Below are 17,082 nucleotides of genomic sequence, written 5' to 3'. Positions count from 1 at the left end.
TTGGATCTATCACTCTCTGATTAAGAGAATCTCTCCATCTCTTGAGCCTGCACCAAAAAGCCATGCCATACACTGATTTCCTTTGAACCTCTATCAAGTTACCACAGTCAAAACAAAATATATTCTTTAATCTTTTCTGGATGTACTTTATACATATAATTGTGCCGGTGGTCTTCAACACACACATATTTTGCTTGACACCTGCACCGCTGCTGCCAGCAGCCTGTGTTAATTCCCAATGATGGAATTAAGCCTAGGTGTCCAAATTTCCAGCCGCGTCCATCAGACTCAGTGTCCTTGTTTGGCCTGGCACCTTTGAGCCAAACACATAAAAGAGAGGAAGAACATAAGAAAGAGAGAGGGAGACCATGCGCAAGAGAGCTGCCTTTGCCCATCAAAAAGGCAGATCATCCATGTGCTGGTTTTACAGCACGGCTGACAAACGAGGTGCCTCTGCAGCCTGTTTTCCCCAGGCGTGGATAGCTTTGGTTATACAAGATGTCCCTGCATGGACCTGCTCCCCCACAGCTTCCCAAAGCCCGTGATTACTCATGCCCACCCTGAGCTTCTCCCAGATGCCAGCTCTCCCTTCCCGTACCGGAGCGGGAGAATTTCATCCTCTCTTTGCACGCGCTGTGAAGCGGAGCACAGGGTGTCAGCTCTGCTTGCACCCATCCTTACGGAGTGTTTTGGTTAGGGCACCGAGCTGCACGTCACAAACATTTAACCGATGTAAGCTCTCGGCACTACTTCTACAAAAGCAAAGAGCAGAGGGCACACGAGCCCTGCCAGACTCCATTTCTCCAGTGGTGCATGTTGCTGCTGCCCACCCCATCGCCATCTCATGAGCAGTGGGTTGCCCAAAGCGTGGCGTGCTGGAAGGAGCATCGGGAATTAGGTCTCTGTGTCAGGGAACTGCCCCGTGCCTTGGTTTCACCACCCGTAAAATGGGGAGAACGCTCTCCATTTGGTAGAGCCCGTTGGGTACTATAGATGTAAACCACTTTGTGAAAGCTACGGATTTGGTCGGTTACTCCCTCCAGCTGTAAAGCAAGGTCACGTTTCAAAAGGCACCAACAGCTCCCCTCGCAGTGTACCACTTCCAAACGGGATTTTAGCCCTTGCGAACGCACATGGTTCTCACGTTCCTCTCACTCTTCGGAAGTACTGAGCCAGCATATCATTAAGCACACATAATCACTGGGGTTGTGGGTCACTGCACAATGTATGCACATCCCTTAAACCCGTTCCTATTCATTTGCATGTCATTTTCTATGCACGAGAGTGACTCTGCAATGAATAAGTAATCGGCACAATACACTCCCTGAATAAACAATCTGAGCAGCAGCAAACCCGGCGGCACGCTGCCTCCTGGGCAGCACACCTGAGTGCAGGAACAAGGTGGAACGCTGAAACAAACCTCAGCTTAAAAGGCTGATAGAGGGAACTAAAGTAGGAATTGTCGATAGCTTATTAAAAGCCAGTTGACATTTTAAAGCAAATTAATTTCTCTTCATTTTAAATTTTATCAAATGAATACAGTGCTGGTTACAAGTGATTGACTGACAGCCTGAAGACCGAACAGCTCTATTTTTACAGCACTGACTAGCATTGATCCTTCTTCTGAGTCAATAAAAAGTCTTCTTTAAATCACTCTGGTGTATAACTTACTAAACACCTTCCTTAGCAAGACAGTCCATGCAAGTCGAGGGAGTTCTTAGATTTCAGCGATTCTTTGCAGGCATTCAGTGGATCCAAGGGAAGCAGAACTGGACCCGTGCAGCTGGGAGCACTGTGGTAGGACCCATAAAAAGACTCAGCACCCACATCCTACTGCAAAAGTCACGCAAACTGTAATGTGACAAAGCACCTTGGTATCTAGGAAGCAGGTCTGGACTTCCCACCCGCTCACTCCTTGGCCTGAGAGACATCACTCAATAGCAAATGGAGATGGAGAGGAACGAGAAAATATTTCATCAGCGAGACTTCCAGGTCCCAGTCTTGATCCTATAAAGAGTGATTCCTGAGACAAAATGACACCACTTTTTGGGCAAGAGCCATTTTTTGGTCTGGACTCACAGGGTAATTAATATAGAGGATGGCCCAGCAGGCCTCCACTCACCATAATATGAGGGGAAAAAAAGGCAACGCGTTTTTTTCCCTTTGAATATGTCAAGCCCCAAAACATTTCAGATATTTTACAGCCTCTTTTGGTAATTGCTTTAAAACAGACTGCTAAAAGAGTCTGTTTTTCATAGCATAGCCCATTGCAAGTCTTGAAGCATTTGGCTAGCTAAATGCAATCCCTGCCCCACCGCCTGTGCACCAGGGATGCTGACAGCAATGCAACACCATAATTTTCTTTCCTCTTTACTGACAACAGCAAGAGTAAGCGACCTTCCACGGTGAGAGGCTTTCCCTCTGTTTTTATTCCTCCCTTGCGTGCAGGTCAAATACCTCAACCCACAGACCAGAAGAGCTGCCATCAGCTAGCTCTGACACCTTGCTGCAGTCGTGGCTGAAAGACTTCAGATATGGAAATAAGACTTCATGAACAGATTAATCAACAAAATATTAATGTATAGGGGAAGCATGGAAGGATTGCACAAGCTGATGGCACATCGTAAGAGATGAGTAAACAAGCATCACCACCTTTTAACCACGATACTAACAAACACCTGAGAAAAGTACCTGTTCGAAGCAGCCTCTCAAATCAATCTGTGTTGGTTTTGTTTCTTTACCTTAGAGGTGGTTTATAGTAGCAGAAAAATAGAGGAAGAAGTAAATAATAATCCCACTGAGAAACCACGAAGGGCCTTCTCCTTCCAGCTACTGAGTTCTCACGCCTACCAAGGACACCTGAGAGCACAGAGCAGCGCTCGGAACCGAAACTGTGGGTGGTGGTGGGACTTCATCATGGAAATGTGAGCAACACGTACACCAGGGCTGAAGTTCTCCACAAGGAAGCGAGATCAACCACGCACACACACACGCACAGAAGGATAAAGGAAAGCAAGGAAGAAAAGATGACCCCAAAATGCATTTCTAGGTCCTCACAAGCTCAGTATTAGGTGCAACAATCATGCAGCTGCCATCTGGAAAGCTTTCCGAGCTAATGAAATTCCCTATGCAACTCCGCTCAAGAAGTAGCACTTGATGGATCTAGTTATCAAATGGCCACGATTCTAATTGATCCTCAGCTCATCGATTTCCTTGTCACTATGCAGAAATTAAGAGCAGGCTGTTGAAAAAGCGCACCTACGGGGAGGTGGAAAAATCCAGTCCTGGGAGAGGCCACCCCGACCCAGCCACCGGCTCTGTCTTGCCGGAGGACCCCCGGCGCTCGCAGTCGGGGCAGAGGCGGAGGGATGCTCAGAGGGATGCTCGCAGGGGCTCGGGGAGGAGATGCGCCAGGACCCGGGTGAAAGTTGGGCGCGGAGCGAGCCCGTCCCCAGCCGGAGAGGTGAGAGCCCCCACCCCGGGAGCTGCCGGCTCCGGGGGCTGCCCCCCGCCTCGGAGCGGGTCCCCAGGGCCCCGACCCTCTGTACTCACCCGGTCTCCTCCTCACCGGCCTTTTCCTGCCGCTGCAGAAGCGCACTTTGCTGAAGACCCCCAGGACGTGCCTCTCGCAGAGGGAGCGCCCGTCCTTGCTGGGGCTGGAGCGGCGCTTGGAGGCGGACACCCGGTCGCTGTTGGACTCCCTCGCCTGCCGCTTCTGCCGGATCAACGAGCTGGCGATAGCCGCTGCCATCGCCGCTCATGGGCCCCCCGCGCCTCGCCAAAGCCGCTCCGCTCCGGGGGGGCGCCGCCGGGGCTGGCCGGGCGCGCTGCGCCCCTCGCCCCCGGGGAGGGGGAAAGGGGACCGGGGGCGCCCCGCTTAAAGCGCTGCGGCGCCGAGTCCCGGCAGCGGGGAGGGCTCAGCCGGCCAGGCGGAGCAGGGAGCCCGGGCTAACAACCATGGCCGGCCGCCGGACCCCGCCGCCCATGGGGTTGCTGTCCCCGGAGAGCGCAAAGCCCGCTGCGGGAGGGTCGGCGGCGAAGCCCCCCCGGGTGAGGCGGGCGGGCAGGCAGCGCCCCCGCGCCTTGGAAATCCGGGAGGCGGCCGCCCCGCTTGCAAAGGTCCGTCGGAGGCAGCTGGGGCCGAATCGGGGGAGCGAGGGGGGGGGCGCGGAGGATCCCAAGGGTTGGGGGGAAAAGTCAGAGCCCCCCCGGCCCGCGGCCGGCCCCGGCCCCAGCGCGGCGGCTCCCGGGCGCGCACATGGCCGCGGCTCCGCTCCCGGGCTCAGGGCGAGCCGCGCTGCATCTCTGCTCGCACTCCTCCTCTTCCTCTTCTTTTTTTTTTTTTTTTTCCCCCCTCCCCACTCCGCTGGCGGAGAGGGGAAGGAAAAGCAGCCCCAAAGGAAAAATAAAAAATAAATAAAAATAAAGAAGAAGCACCAGGCCGGCGTAGAAATAAATAATAATATAATAAAAAAAAAGAAGGCAGTGCAATCAAATTAATTAAAAAAAAAAAAAAGCGTCCCGGTTGGCGGGTGCGGGCTCACATCGCCGCAGCTCGGCGGCCCGGGCTCACACCGCCATGGCTGGCGCAGCTCCCCCGGCCCTGCTCGCCGCCTGTGCCCGGGCAGCGGGGCTGTCCCCGCCGCCAGCGCCCCGCATCGTCCGGCCCGGCGGGGGGCTGCGGCCGCTCGGCACCGGGGCGGCCCCGGGCCCGGCTGCAGCGGCAGGAGGAGCGATGCGAGGACGAGGAGGAGGAGGAGGAAGAAGAGGAGGAGGAGGAGGAGGAGGGCGGGGGGTGCGGCTGCCGGTCCGCGCGGGGCTCAGGATGCTCCGCGGGGCCGCCCGACGGCGGCGGGGCGAGGAGGAGCCGCGCCGTGCTCGCCGCTCGCCCGCATCCTTCGGTCCGGCAGCGAGGAATAACGGGGAGGGGGGAGCCGGGGGGAGGAGAGGAGAGAGGGGAAGGAGGGGCCGGGGAAGCCCCCCCCGGACGCCCACGCCGAGCGGGGCCGCTGCCAAAGCGGCGGGGAGCTCCGCAGCCCCGCGGCGGCTGAAGGTGGAGTGGGGGGGGGGGGGGGGGGGGGGGGGGATCGGTACCGACCGGGGGCTGGGGGAGAATTGCAGCTGCTCCCGCTCGCCCTCCTCCTCCTCCTCCTCCTCCTCCTCTACGCAATCCTACGTGATCGAGGTTCGGATGAGAAAAAAAAGCTCGCAGGCAGAGCGAGCAGACTGCAGCTCCGCGCCGCCTCTGCCCCTCCGGCCGGGCAGCCCCCGGGAGCCCCCCACCCCCCGGCCGCCCCCGCCGGGCTTCCCCCGAGCAGCCAGCGGCGTGCGGCCACCCCCAGCATCTCCTCGGACGCTGCCGAAGGCTCCCGAGAGCCCAGCCCCGAGCAGCTCCGCGGCTTTCCCCGGTTTCTCCGGGCAGGCGGAGAGCGGCAGCAGCCCCCGGCTCCCCGCGGCTGCCTCTGCCGCCAGGGGTCCCAAGGCAGAGCGCAGCTTTGGAGCAGGAGCTGCGCTGCTCGGGGCACCCCCAGCCCCTGTCTGCAGCCTGTAGGCTGCACCGAACTAAACCGAAGGTGCAGAAGCCCCTGGTCATCCACGCCAGTGACTGCTGTGGCTGCCACAAGGATGGTGGCTCACCAGATTTCAGGTCCGAGTATCAGCTAGCACGGCTACGTGCAGAAGGCACCTGGAAGCTGGAAGACACTTGGGGGAGCACGGAGAGGGGATCTCAGCTGCCCCAGGTGCACACCCAGACCAGAAGCCGTGGGGTGAAGCACTTATCTGGTGGAAGAGGGCACTTTAAACCAACTGGGGACACCCCCTGGGAATTACCAACTTCAGCAAAATAATCTGTGTCACTACTTGGCGACAAGAACGTCAGCTCTAAACTATTGTAATACATGGGGAAAAAAGGCAAGCGAAACCTCCACCCATTGTGACCACAAAGATTAGCCAAACTCTAGCATTAATTCCTGATTTTCACTCTTAATCGTGCGCATGCCAACACGAGGTGGAATCGGGTTCTCCCAGGGAGAACAGGGGAGGAAGATATTCAAAACCATTTGGGAGATATAAATGTCTGGCTGTTGATCTCCTTTTAACCGCTGCCAACTTTTTGGAGCAGATTTCACTGTCCCAATCAATAAAGATTTTTCTTCCCTTTCCTGTAACTAAAATGCTTCATATTTTAATTTTCTCTGCTGGATTATTTCACTTGACATCAAAGAGTGTTGCAGTACAAGGTACAGGCGTGGCCTAAAGAAAGCTGTTTGCAATCAGAGAATCACTGCCTGAACTGCCAGTGAATTATCCAAAGCTTCATCTTCAAAGGATGTGAGCAAATCTGATATCTTCCCAAGAAAGAGGTTTTCCATCTCTATACGAAGATACTTTCTGCCTGTAGTCTTCAAATCTCTGGTAAAAGAATGCCGTTTTATCCCCCGCTGTATTAGATAAGTTTCACTTACTTTGTCATGCGACTCATTTGTTTTCTCGTGTAGCTGCAAACGAAAAGCAGCAGCTCTGCACTTAAAAATGATCCTAATCAGCGACAAAGCTGGTCACAGGTTCTCCTGGTGATTTGTGGGTCTGAAAAGAGAGCTGCTGCAACCCTGAGAAGAAATGCGTCTCCCAGGTCTCTCTGCCTCTGCAGTGATGGAATTAAATTAAAGTCGAGCTTGTGAAACTGAATATAGTATTGCATTTGCTAACACACAGGTCTGTCTTTATTTATAGATGGCCAAGTAGTCCACAGGGTTTGGTTCTCAGTGCAGGCACGGCGCCATGAACTCCTGGTGACATTACTGGCATGCGCATCTGCTCTGCACCACTCTGGATCCCGCCCCAGCTTCACAACATTTGCTGAGCAGCCCATGCTTTCACAAAGATGGAGCAAGCCCAGAGCGGTCTCGAGCCAGAGAACCGAAGGCCAATCTCATCATGTCCCTGCACTGTCATTCTTGCAGGTGAAATGTGTTATCTTGGGTGGGCTGCCAAGCAAAACAGACAAGCCTCTCATGCCTTGTACCCTGCCAGCAGAAGTTCTCTCCTCCAACTTCCAGTTGGGTGAACGGAGCTGCAACCATCTCCATCCATCTCCACCTGCAGCAGCTTTGAGGGTGGTGCAGCACTCACTGCTCCACGAGCCAGTGCCGAAGGCAGGGGCTGCGTCCCTCCCTGCTGCCAGTGGAGCTTGAATTGTTTGAGCAAACTGGGCCAATGGGGCATTTTTCCTTAAGGCACATCGTTTTTTATATATCTCTCTGTCCACATCGTTTTATCTCTCTATAAAAACACTAATAGAATATTAATATCCCGTATTATGTAATTATTAAGGCAGTTCCTCTCCCCTGCCTCTTCTCCCCTGGGCTCCCTCCTCACTTCCAGTCCCAGCCCAGGAAGCCGCGCAGCCTGCACTCTGAAGAGGGAAGGAGAGAACAGCACCCATTCATAAAATGAACAAGCAAGATCATGTTTTGATCACGGTGGAGAGAGACCCCAATACTCCTACAGTTTGTGGAGAAAGGCCCCATCCCGCACACAGGAGCAAGCAGAGGGTCAGGCTGCCCACGCTGCTGGAGAAGCAGACTGCTGGTGCTTATTAAACACCAGTAATTCTGCACCCTGAGCTCAAAGGAGGCTAGGCATTAGGCACGGGCTGTGGAAGGAGGCCAACATAAACATTTCAACATTTCACTGTCATCTCTGAGGTTTTGCTCACTGGATAAATAAACTCTTCTCTCCTCAGTACTGAGGTTTAAAATGAAGACCTAGATGAATGTCAGGGCTTTGGTGGCTTGAGCAGAGAAGAGATCTAGAATTGCCTTCCCTTACCTTCCTAAACAGAATGATCTATCTAGGTCAAAACGGAGGTTACTGGCATCTTTCCTCAGCGAAGTGCAATAATTCCCGCAGGGCTGCTAACAGAATATCCTGTTTATTTTTCATAGAGCCTTCAAAAGCCATGGGTTACGTTCTGTAGATTCAGTCATTAGACAGATCTCTGTTTTACTAATTCTGTACACAGGGAGATAACTACAGATAGAAATGTATGCTTTTTTTTTTTCTTTTTCCCCTCTCTTTTTTTTTTTCTGCATAGCTACTGAAAATGCATGCACGAAAGTTAAGGAAGAGATTTAAATTTAATGCTACTTTAAAATGTATAAGTGCGTTTCTGTAGCTGAATGGGGAAAAGAATGACACCCATGCCTGGCCAGTAATTCTGAATGGCCTAATTCACCATTTCAGAGCAGCATAGCAACAAAGCTCTTCCAATAGGAAAGCGCCGCTCGGTTTGAAAGTCTGCATGCAGCCACCTTTTAAGAATTGTACCCAATTTCCACACTGGGTAAATTACATCTAAAATATGTGCTTTGTCAGGTCTGCTTATTAAGTGGAATTAAGCCCATATCCATGTTTTATTAACTTTATTCTTTACAAGGTAGCCCTTCGCTGCGTGTCTAGCATAATTAAAATTCATGCAGCTTTGGCATTCCCCAGTCTCTCTGCGTGGGTGGACTTTTTAAAAAAAAAAAAAACATGCCTGGGTAACCTGATAAGGAAAAGAAAAGATCTTACAGTATTTTGCTTGTTTTATGCTCAGGGTAATTCCGTTTACAATGCATGGCTTTATATCTATGTTTGGATGCCTAATAAGAATTCACACGGCCCCTTAAAAATCTGCTGTTCTGGGAGAGAGATCTGGCCCTAAAACAGCGGCAGAGCAGGGAAACTGGCTGGCTTTCTGGTCTTTTCTCGCACAGCTGAGTTCTGAGCTGACTAGGCCTTTTAATAAGCACAGAAGAGCCTGCATCATCTGACTGCTATATTAAAATAATTTATTTAATGGGCCCCTCACCCCCTTTTTTTGGCTTCAAAGGTTCAATTAAAACCAAATTTGCAACTCATCATGAGAGTATTCATTAGCTTACGCAGTGCCTTTAGAAACAACTCCAGCCCGGGGAGAAGTTGGGCTTGGCTGTGTCTTAGAGCCAGTGGCAGGTAAGCGGTTACGCAGATTGCAGAATGAGACCACTGCTGCAAAAACTGGGCCACAAGCAGCAGCGACACAGCAAAGCCAAGTGGAGCCCAGGAAAGAAAATAGTTCTGCTTGGGTTTTATATGTTCGTATATATGGTTTTGCTTTCTAAGAGAGGATTTCTGCTTAACAAAGAAGGCTTTATTTCTCCTCAGTGACTTGTTGCCTACACCAGGTGGAGGCAGGGAATGCAAGAAAGCTTTACTTCACTGAAGGCGACTGTGGCTGTCTAGGAATGGAAATGTCTTGGTGCATTTTCCTTCAAGAAGCTGAATATTCTTTGTTTCCCAGGTTCTGGAAGCACCTGCTGAAAGTGGCAGGGAATGAGATCGTATAGGGGTGCTTCTGCTGCCTGCATCCTGCTGCAAAGGCGGTCTCCACCAGACGGACTCAAAGGGATTAGCAGCAGGGGAGGCGTCTGAAACTGCTCCCACATCGGAAGAGAGCCTCACTGAAGGGTCTGCAATCAAGGAGCAGTGAAAGGATAGGAACTGCACTTGCAGATAACCTTGTGCAGGGCAGAGCCCCTCATCCCACACAAGGGACACAGAGGCAACCAGCTGCTCTAGGCTTAGGGGCACACACCTCAGGCTGTGGGAAGAAGACCCAAGCGTTGCCTTGCCTGTACCACAGCTGCTGCATTTGAAAGACAGGACAGACCACGGCCTTCCTTCCTTCCTCCCCCTGCCTCCTCTTCCTCAGCAGGCTCCCTGCACCACCCAGCAACTCCTCCATCTGCCCCCTTGGGGACTTTTTCACCTGCAGCCACCCGCTGACAGCCCTAAGCCACAGCATCCTGCCAGGAGCTGCAGGGGGAAGGAGCATGGGGACTTCAAGTTTCACCCCAGGTCCTGCATCTGTATTCACAGCACGAGAGAAAGAGGAAGAGACCACGCACCTTGTGCTTAATGCAGAATATGATTTAGATGCTGAACCACCACAGAATCACCCCGGTCGTGGGCCTGAGACTGCACACAGAGTCCTCTTCTCTGCCTGAACAGAGGCCAAGGCCTTGGGCCGCAGGGCAGCGGCACTTTCATGAATAGAAAACTCCTCCAGCCTTCCCCATCGTGCTCTTTGAATCCTATTGAGGACAACCTACAGGCTGCAGCCCATTTCAACCCACACTTTCGACACCGTGAGAGGTGCCCGCTTCCCTGAGGTGCTGTGCTGTGGCTGGGGAGGGGACCGTGGCCCCACGGCCCAGTTTCAGGCCCAAGGCTAAGGTGCTGCTCACGTTTCTCCCCTCCCTGTGGGGAAGAAGAGCTGCTCACACCATGAAACCTCCTCACGTTGTAACCATGCAGCCAAACACCACCTCCAACCAAAACTGTTCTCAAAACAGTTGGGGAAAAGCCTTTCAATTCAAAGTTTCTGTGAAGCTGACTTTGCTGAAAGTCAAACAGAGCCTCCCTGATTAGATCTTGGCTGAGGCAAAACAGCCCGATGATGTGATTGAGAATGATAAAAAGAAGGGAGGGAGAACAAAACCCCCGTTGCATTCCTCCAGCAGTGCTGTGGGACCATCTGCTCCCCAGCAAGTCAAGGCTTGGTGGCATCAACCTTGTTAATGCGTGTGTGGCACTGGCATAGGCCAAGATGGGGAGGAAGGGAGCAAAGCTGTCAAGGAGAACTAACAAACTCTCTCCAGCCCCATAAATCTCTCTATCCGCACGTAATGGATTCTGACAGATCGAAAGAAGCCTTGGAAAGTTCCCTGACCCCAAACTTGGCTTGTCTCACAGCCTAAGCTAGGTGTGATCTCTAATCCTGCTGCGTTGGGAGAGCCGTGCTTCAAAGGGGCAGCTGCCTGCTCTGACACTCAGCAAAGACTCCTTGCAGCTCAGAGAGCTCACGGGAGATGCAGCGGCTCTGACAAACCCTGGTACTCCCACTGCCATCGAGCTCTGCAGAGCAGGAGTGCTGGGCCATTAATCCTGCCCGCAGGATGCCTCTGAAGTTACACGCATCCAGATTGCATCTTATTTAACCAAACCTGCTTATTTCTCCCACATCCTGCAAGGGCATGCTCAGCACTACATGTAAATAAGAGATTACAATTGTCATACAGACAGGACGAGGCTTGAAGACTCCCACATTCCCTGGTGTCCTAAAATGCCACGTAACGACAACCTAGGTGAATACATTGCTTCCCCCACATACCTCCCTGCCTCAAAACACACCTCTTGCTATTTGTTTTGCCATTTATTTCCCTCCCCAGCAGTAAATCAACTTTTCCATCTCCCCAGTAAAATGAAATCCCATATCTTCTCTCCCCTGAGTCTCACAAACAGTTATTGCAATCCAGACAACAATAAAGATATCAGTAGCCTGGAAGCAAATCTAAGTTTGCCAAGGATGCAAAGACTAATGCAGCTGTAATTAATGATCGCAGCAGGTCTGGTGAAGGGACAAACCCGAAGTGACCGGGAAACAGAGTGCATTCAAACAAGTTTCATTTTAATGCAGACAGAACAAACCACTGGGGACAAAGAGTGCAGGCTGTATTACTTCAAAACTGGGCACACTTTTCCAGAAGGCAGTGGCTCTGGAACTGCGAGCCATGAGAGATATATGACTGAGCAGGAGCTCTCTCTGCAGGACTGCAGCTGAGAGAGCCCAAGCCACCCTGGGGTGCCCCAGCAGAGCAATGTGGAGCAGAAGCAGAAATGCTGTTCCAGTTGTACCCAATTCTGCAAACACCCTTAAGGCAGAAGACACAAAGTCTGGTGGCCAGCTGATTCTTGTTGATCTGCTGTACTCAGTCTGGTGATACTGTGGCCACTGATAGTTTGCTGTTGCTGAAAGACTGGCCATGGGAGGAAAATGTTTGAGGCACTCTGCATCCAAAAGAATGACAGAGAGGACTTGGCCCTGACTGATAAATCTCTCACCTCTCAGTAAGAACATTTTGAAAACAAGGGACTCTTCAATCCAGCAAAGTCAGGATGAGATCCGGAGGCTATAAGTCAAGGCAAGGCTCGTATTTATTGTTAATAGCAAAGGTAATTCATCAAGAGAATGATATGGCAAGAGTTGTGATGGATTCTCTATCGTTTTATCCTAAGAGTCAACCTCTTTCAAAAATAGATGAGCTGATATCATAGCACACAAGGTACAAAGGACCCTGGAGAGGTCACCCCTGCACCGTGCCAGCAGCGCCTTCATCACCGCTGACAAGGTTGGTCTGAGCCCTGCTGAGGGACCTGCAGTAGTGGAAATCCCACAGCTCCCTTGGGAACGTGGCTCTGCACCACCCTCAGCCGGGAACGGCTCTTCCTAACCTCTCATCCAGATCTCACTTCTCTAGAAGTTTCTTGCCCTATTGATATTCCTGTCACAGAGGACTTCCTGGGCTTGCTCTGTGCAGTCTGGACTCGAGTAACGCAGGAGACCAGGCTGTGCAACCACAAATAGTCCTTTCCTCCTGACCTCTGGGACTCGCCTAGTGCCAGAACTAATATGAACAGAAAGCCACTTTGCAGAAAACCTTGAGGTTTCAAAGCTATGTCTGTTCCCCACAAGGAATGAAAATGAGACCTTCCAGAGCTCAATGTGAAATGTCAGAGGAACGAGAAAGCACAGTGCTGCGGGGGAGCTGGTGGCCACACCACCCTCAAGACCAGGACTCACATCTCTGCTTCTGCACAAGGCAGAGCAGTGCCATGAAATCCAGTCTTTAAATCCCTGTGCAGTGGGACATTTTTATTTATTTTTTTATTTTTATTTTTTTTTAAATTACTATTTCCTTTCTCCCTCCCACAGTTTTGATAAAGTGGCATTTTTGAAGGGAAAAAAAGCTCCATTACCAGTTGTTTGGCTGCTCCTTCTACAGCCATCCATCACAGCCTCTCAACCTATAGCACTCACATGTGTCGCCCTCCCATGAATTGCATCCTTGGCCTTTTCTGCCCTCAGACTGCTGAACTCCAGAAGTACTTGGAGCAGAAGCGACCCTGTACCCTTGCTTCCTTTATTTGTACCATCTCTACAGCTCACCTTGGGCAAGGATTTCCCATACTGTGCGATTTCTTTCCTCCTCTCTGTTTGGCTATCTGTTCTTGCTTGCCTGTCTTCCCTCCGTGTGTATGTTTTTCTCACTTCAGGGAAAGAGCTAGAGTTTCTTTAGTCTTATTCCACTGATTAACACAAAACACATTATTCAGTTAAAGGGCTGTTAGAGCCCTCATACAGACAAGCCATTGGTTGAATTTGGGGTGCAGAGATTACCCCCATAAAACAGCAGAAATAACTGGAGAGACCAATGCCCTTCTACCAAGCATGGGCAAACAGGCGATGGGTCCTGCTTACCCACCAAAGTCCTGTCCTAAAGCCTCCCCTCTTGAAAACAGCTGGGATGAGAGCACAGGAACCCCTGAGTTTCCCTTTCTATCACCACAAAGAGGGCTGCAAAACTGGGAGCTCTCTTTTCCCCAGCCATCCTCCCCCATTCTCCTTCCCCACCGCCCCAGGCACTGTCAGCTGCCCTCCTTACGGCACCCAGCACAGTGGCCATGACCCATCCTTGGGGCTGGCCCCAGGGCATTTGGAGGAGCCTGTGGGCACTGGAGGGGCAGCAAGGGCACGGGGCAGCCTCTAGGGATGTGACGAGCTGGCAAGGCAGCCAGCAGCACTCCAACTAAAGGTGCTGTAGCGCTGCCAAGTGTTGTCAGATGCAGGGAAACTCACAACAAGAGCTTTCATCTTTCATTATGATTGAAGGCGTCTGCTCTGGCCTGTTGGAAATGTCGTCTTCTGGGATGCTGTGGGCTCACCAAAGTTCACGCAAGGTGGTATGAACCAGGGGGCAAGTTATTTGTGTTTCTTCCTGCAAAAGCTTCTCCACAAGATTAGCTGTGCTTGTGATTGGAAATTGTATGAGTGTGGGGGTGGGGAGTCTAAATTAAAAGCCACTTAAGTGGGTGCTTGAGTAATTATTGGGAGGCTTCTGAAGAGACATTTTTTCAGTAATTAAGGAGAACATGGCTTTGGGCTGGGTACAGGTGGCAATATGGCAGCTGACATCAGCAGCACCCCATGCAGGGCTGACCAGCTACCCATTAACCACACAGATGTGCAGGGATTTCCTGCCCAAAGAGCATCCTTCAGAGTTGAAAGAAGGCCAGGGCAACAGAGAAAGGGAACTGCTAGTTTCATACTCAGATCCTCTCCACCAGGGATGCACAACGTGTTTTTTATAAGGCTCCCTAACTCCCAAGGCCCCTGTTCCTCAGCAGGTGTGGATCCTGCTGCTGCCTCTGTCTACAGCAGCTCCAGGGGCCCTGAATCCCTGGAAAACCTCCCCATCCAAGGGAGCTGAGGCAGAACATGCTGGCTCATTCCAGCCTTGAGGATGGTTGGCTTATGCCTCCACCAGCAGCATGAGCAGGTCAGGTGTGAGACTGGCTCCAAGGCTGCTCTCTCTCTGGCTTGTTTTCTAAAGCCTCACGCAGGCTTTGTCTCCCATTTGCTTGGCTTTGGGGATTTTCCTGTTTTTTAAAGAATGTCCAAAATATGTGCTCCCTTCTCAGTGCTGGGAGAAGCACATTGTTTCTTCACCCTGCTATGGCAGGTGCTTCCAGAAACTGGTGCATCTGATACCTCTCCAGCCCACCTCAAACGCTGCCAACTGTGGGGTTCAAAAAAAGGTGCCCTCGTATAAAAAGGCGGATGTGACAGTGAAGTGACTGAGCAACAGAGACACCTCTAACCCTGCAGCAACTTCCTCAGGCACTTAGGAAATTAAGTCTGAAGATCTGGAGCTACCAGGACAGTGTCTGCCTCCTCATTAACAATGCAGGTAAAGAAGCTCAAAGACGGGAGCAGCAAAAGGAACATATGCAACGCAAACATGTCCTTGTGACGGAGCATATTTCATAGACACTTCATTACCTTCAACAACTTTCAGGTCCTTGCTTATTCTCTAGCAAGTCTCAACTGTCACAAGCCAAAAACCGCAGGCTGGGATGATCAAAACGGACAGCATGAAGACGGCTTCCAGACCTGACGATGCTCCAGGGATCCCTCTGCGAGCTGAGGGATCTACTCCCAGCCCTGTGTGCTACCAAAGCTCCATGAACTTGGGGCATGCGAGACACCCCAGTGCTGCAGGCACCAGCTCTCACCCCAATTAGACATGCCAGACAGACTGCTGCAATGTTCCCCTTCAAAAACCAGCCACCACGAGGAGGCGGGCACGAGGCAATCATTCTAGAGAAAGCCACACACTACTCCCTGCCTTGTTATTTTATACCTCCAGCAACTGATGCACGCCTCTCGCTTTTCTTTCTTGACCCCTGGCACCACAGTGGGTCTGAAAAGTCTTCTTTCTGTTGTTATTTATCTAAACTATTTCGCACGGACTCTGTCAGCTCAAATTTGGCCTAGCTTCTCAATTTTGTGAAAAAAATCGAGCATTTATAACCCTTCAATCAAACAGAAAACATGCCCGTAACGTTACACAGCTTGAATGAAAGCTTTTCTTTTTAAAACAAAGGATGTTCCCTTGTGTTGCTTGAAGCCCTGGCACCAGAGCAATTAAGAAAGTGAAACTGGCTACAAACTAAAGTAGAATGGACATGTTTCATAGATCTTCATTGCCCAGGCAGAAGGAAATGTAAACAGGGCATAAATTACAGCAGCCAGAGGACAGATAAGCTGAAGGACAATGCTGGCACAAGAGCAAACGGGCAGAAACTGGCCAAGAATAAATTTAGACTAGAAATTAGACGTGGTTTCTAGCTATCAGAGGAATAAGGCACTTCCAAGAGGACTCGTGGGCACATCTCCACTCTCATCCTGCTCCCTTGTTTTTGCACACATTTGTGGAAAGATGACAAGGCACAGCCTGCAATACCAGAAGCCAGGAGACCCTTCCTCTCATCTGCAGCAACAATAGCTTTGGTCTTTATCAAGCCCCTTTTTAAGGCTCTAAGAGCAGGGAGACATTTGATATATGCTCAATATGTTTTTTAAACGAGCACTGTCCCCTTAACCTTTGCTAATTGTTCCATCTTAAAATATATCTGTCCTAATGGCCTCTCTCATTTAACTGATGAATTAAAATAAGCGACGGCAATTATTGAGTGTTTTTATTTAGTGGTGTCATTAAACAAAGCGCAGGAAAATAAGATCCCATAAAACACAACCGATGTTATGCAAGTGTTGTTAGGGATGCAGTGACAGGAGGGTACTCAGTCAAGTGTTTATATCGTTACTATCATTCAGACAGCAGCTCAAAAGCTTATCTAATTTGAAAGCCACTCCTGCGGATCTTTGCTATCGATCGGCACCGGCTGCAGGGCCGCCGCTTGCCACCAGCTCACCCCAGGATGGGGAGGATGCCAGCCGTGGCCCTCCTGTCTGAATGTCTGCTCTGCGTGCTGGGCACCCTGGGCACCCAGTGTCAGCTGGGGCAGGGGGCGTTCTGCTGGACTGGGTGGCTCGGGTAGAGAAATAGCCTCAGGGATATAAACTGTGCCCTCGGAGAGCTGGTGGAGCCTCCAGCCTCAGGCAGCAGCCTGCCCAGAGCCCAAATGTGATTTTTCCTCCACCACTTCAGTTGCAAGCGCTGCTCCAGGGACTGTCTGCACAGGGTCCCTCGCTCCTCTGAAAGCCACAACAGCTCCATCAGCCCCTTGCAAAGCCAGGCAGTGTCACCTTCTGCATTAGGTGGTCCCCTTCACCTGTGCGACACGCAGGGCTGCATGGGCTAAAGGAGCAGGTGAGCTGCGTTCGTGGACAGCTCACAGCAGGAGCCCTGGTGACCTGCCAGGGCCGCTGTCTCCCCTCTTCCCCACTACTCAGCCTAAGGAAAACTTATGCTTATGCCTGTAATTTCTGCACCCAAGTGCTACATCGCCAGCCAATGCTGTTTAGAAATGAATTGCTGCTGCCTAATGTAGGGCAGAACAACAAATACACATTAGCTACATATCACAAATCAGATAATTACCAGCCGAGATATTCGTACGCGTGTTCAACCTCTTACACAGTGTAATAGGACACTATCAAAATAGAGTTCGCATTACAATGACAGTTTTGGC

General features: G+C 51.3%; 1 protein-coding gene across 4 annotated transcripts in view; it reads right to left on the bottom strand.

Moving 5' to 3' along the window:
* The window catches only part of FGF12 (fibroblast growth factor 12), a 210,576-nt gene that overhangs the window by 91,002 nt on the left and 102,492 nt on the right, over positions 1–17,082 (bottom strand). The window contains exon 1 of one of the 4 annotated variants that reach the window (XM_032193220.1): positions 3,553–3,766. The exons of the other annotated variants lie outside the window; for them this stretch is intronic. Coding sequence (XP_032049111.1) covers positions 3,553–3,751 — 199 coding nt within the window. The 5' untranslated portion in view covers positions 3,752–3,766. Of the gene's footprint in view, positions 1–3,552; positions 3,767–17,082 lie in introns of those variants that run through there. 4 annotated transcript variants of the gene reach the window in all.

This window comes from Aythya fuligula, chromosome 9, assembly GCF_009819795.1.
Source record: "Aythya fuligula isolate bAytFul2 chromosome 9, bAytFul2.pri, whole genome shotgun sequence".
Classification (NCBI taxonomy): domain Eukaryota; kingdom Metazoa; phylum Chordata; class Aves; order Anseriformes; family Anatidae; genus Aythya; species Aythya fuligula.
The sequence above is the reverse complement of the archived record's forward strand: the minus strand, read 5'-3'. Positions and strand labels throughout refer to the sequence as shown.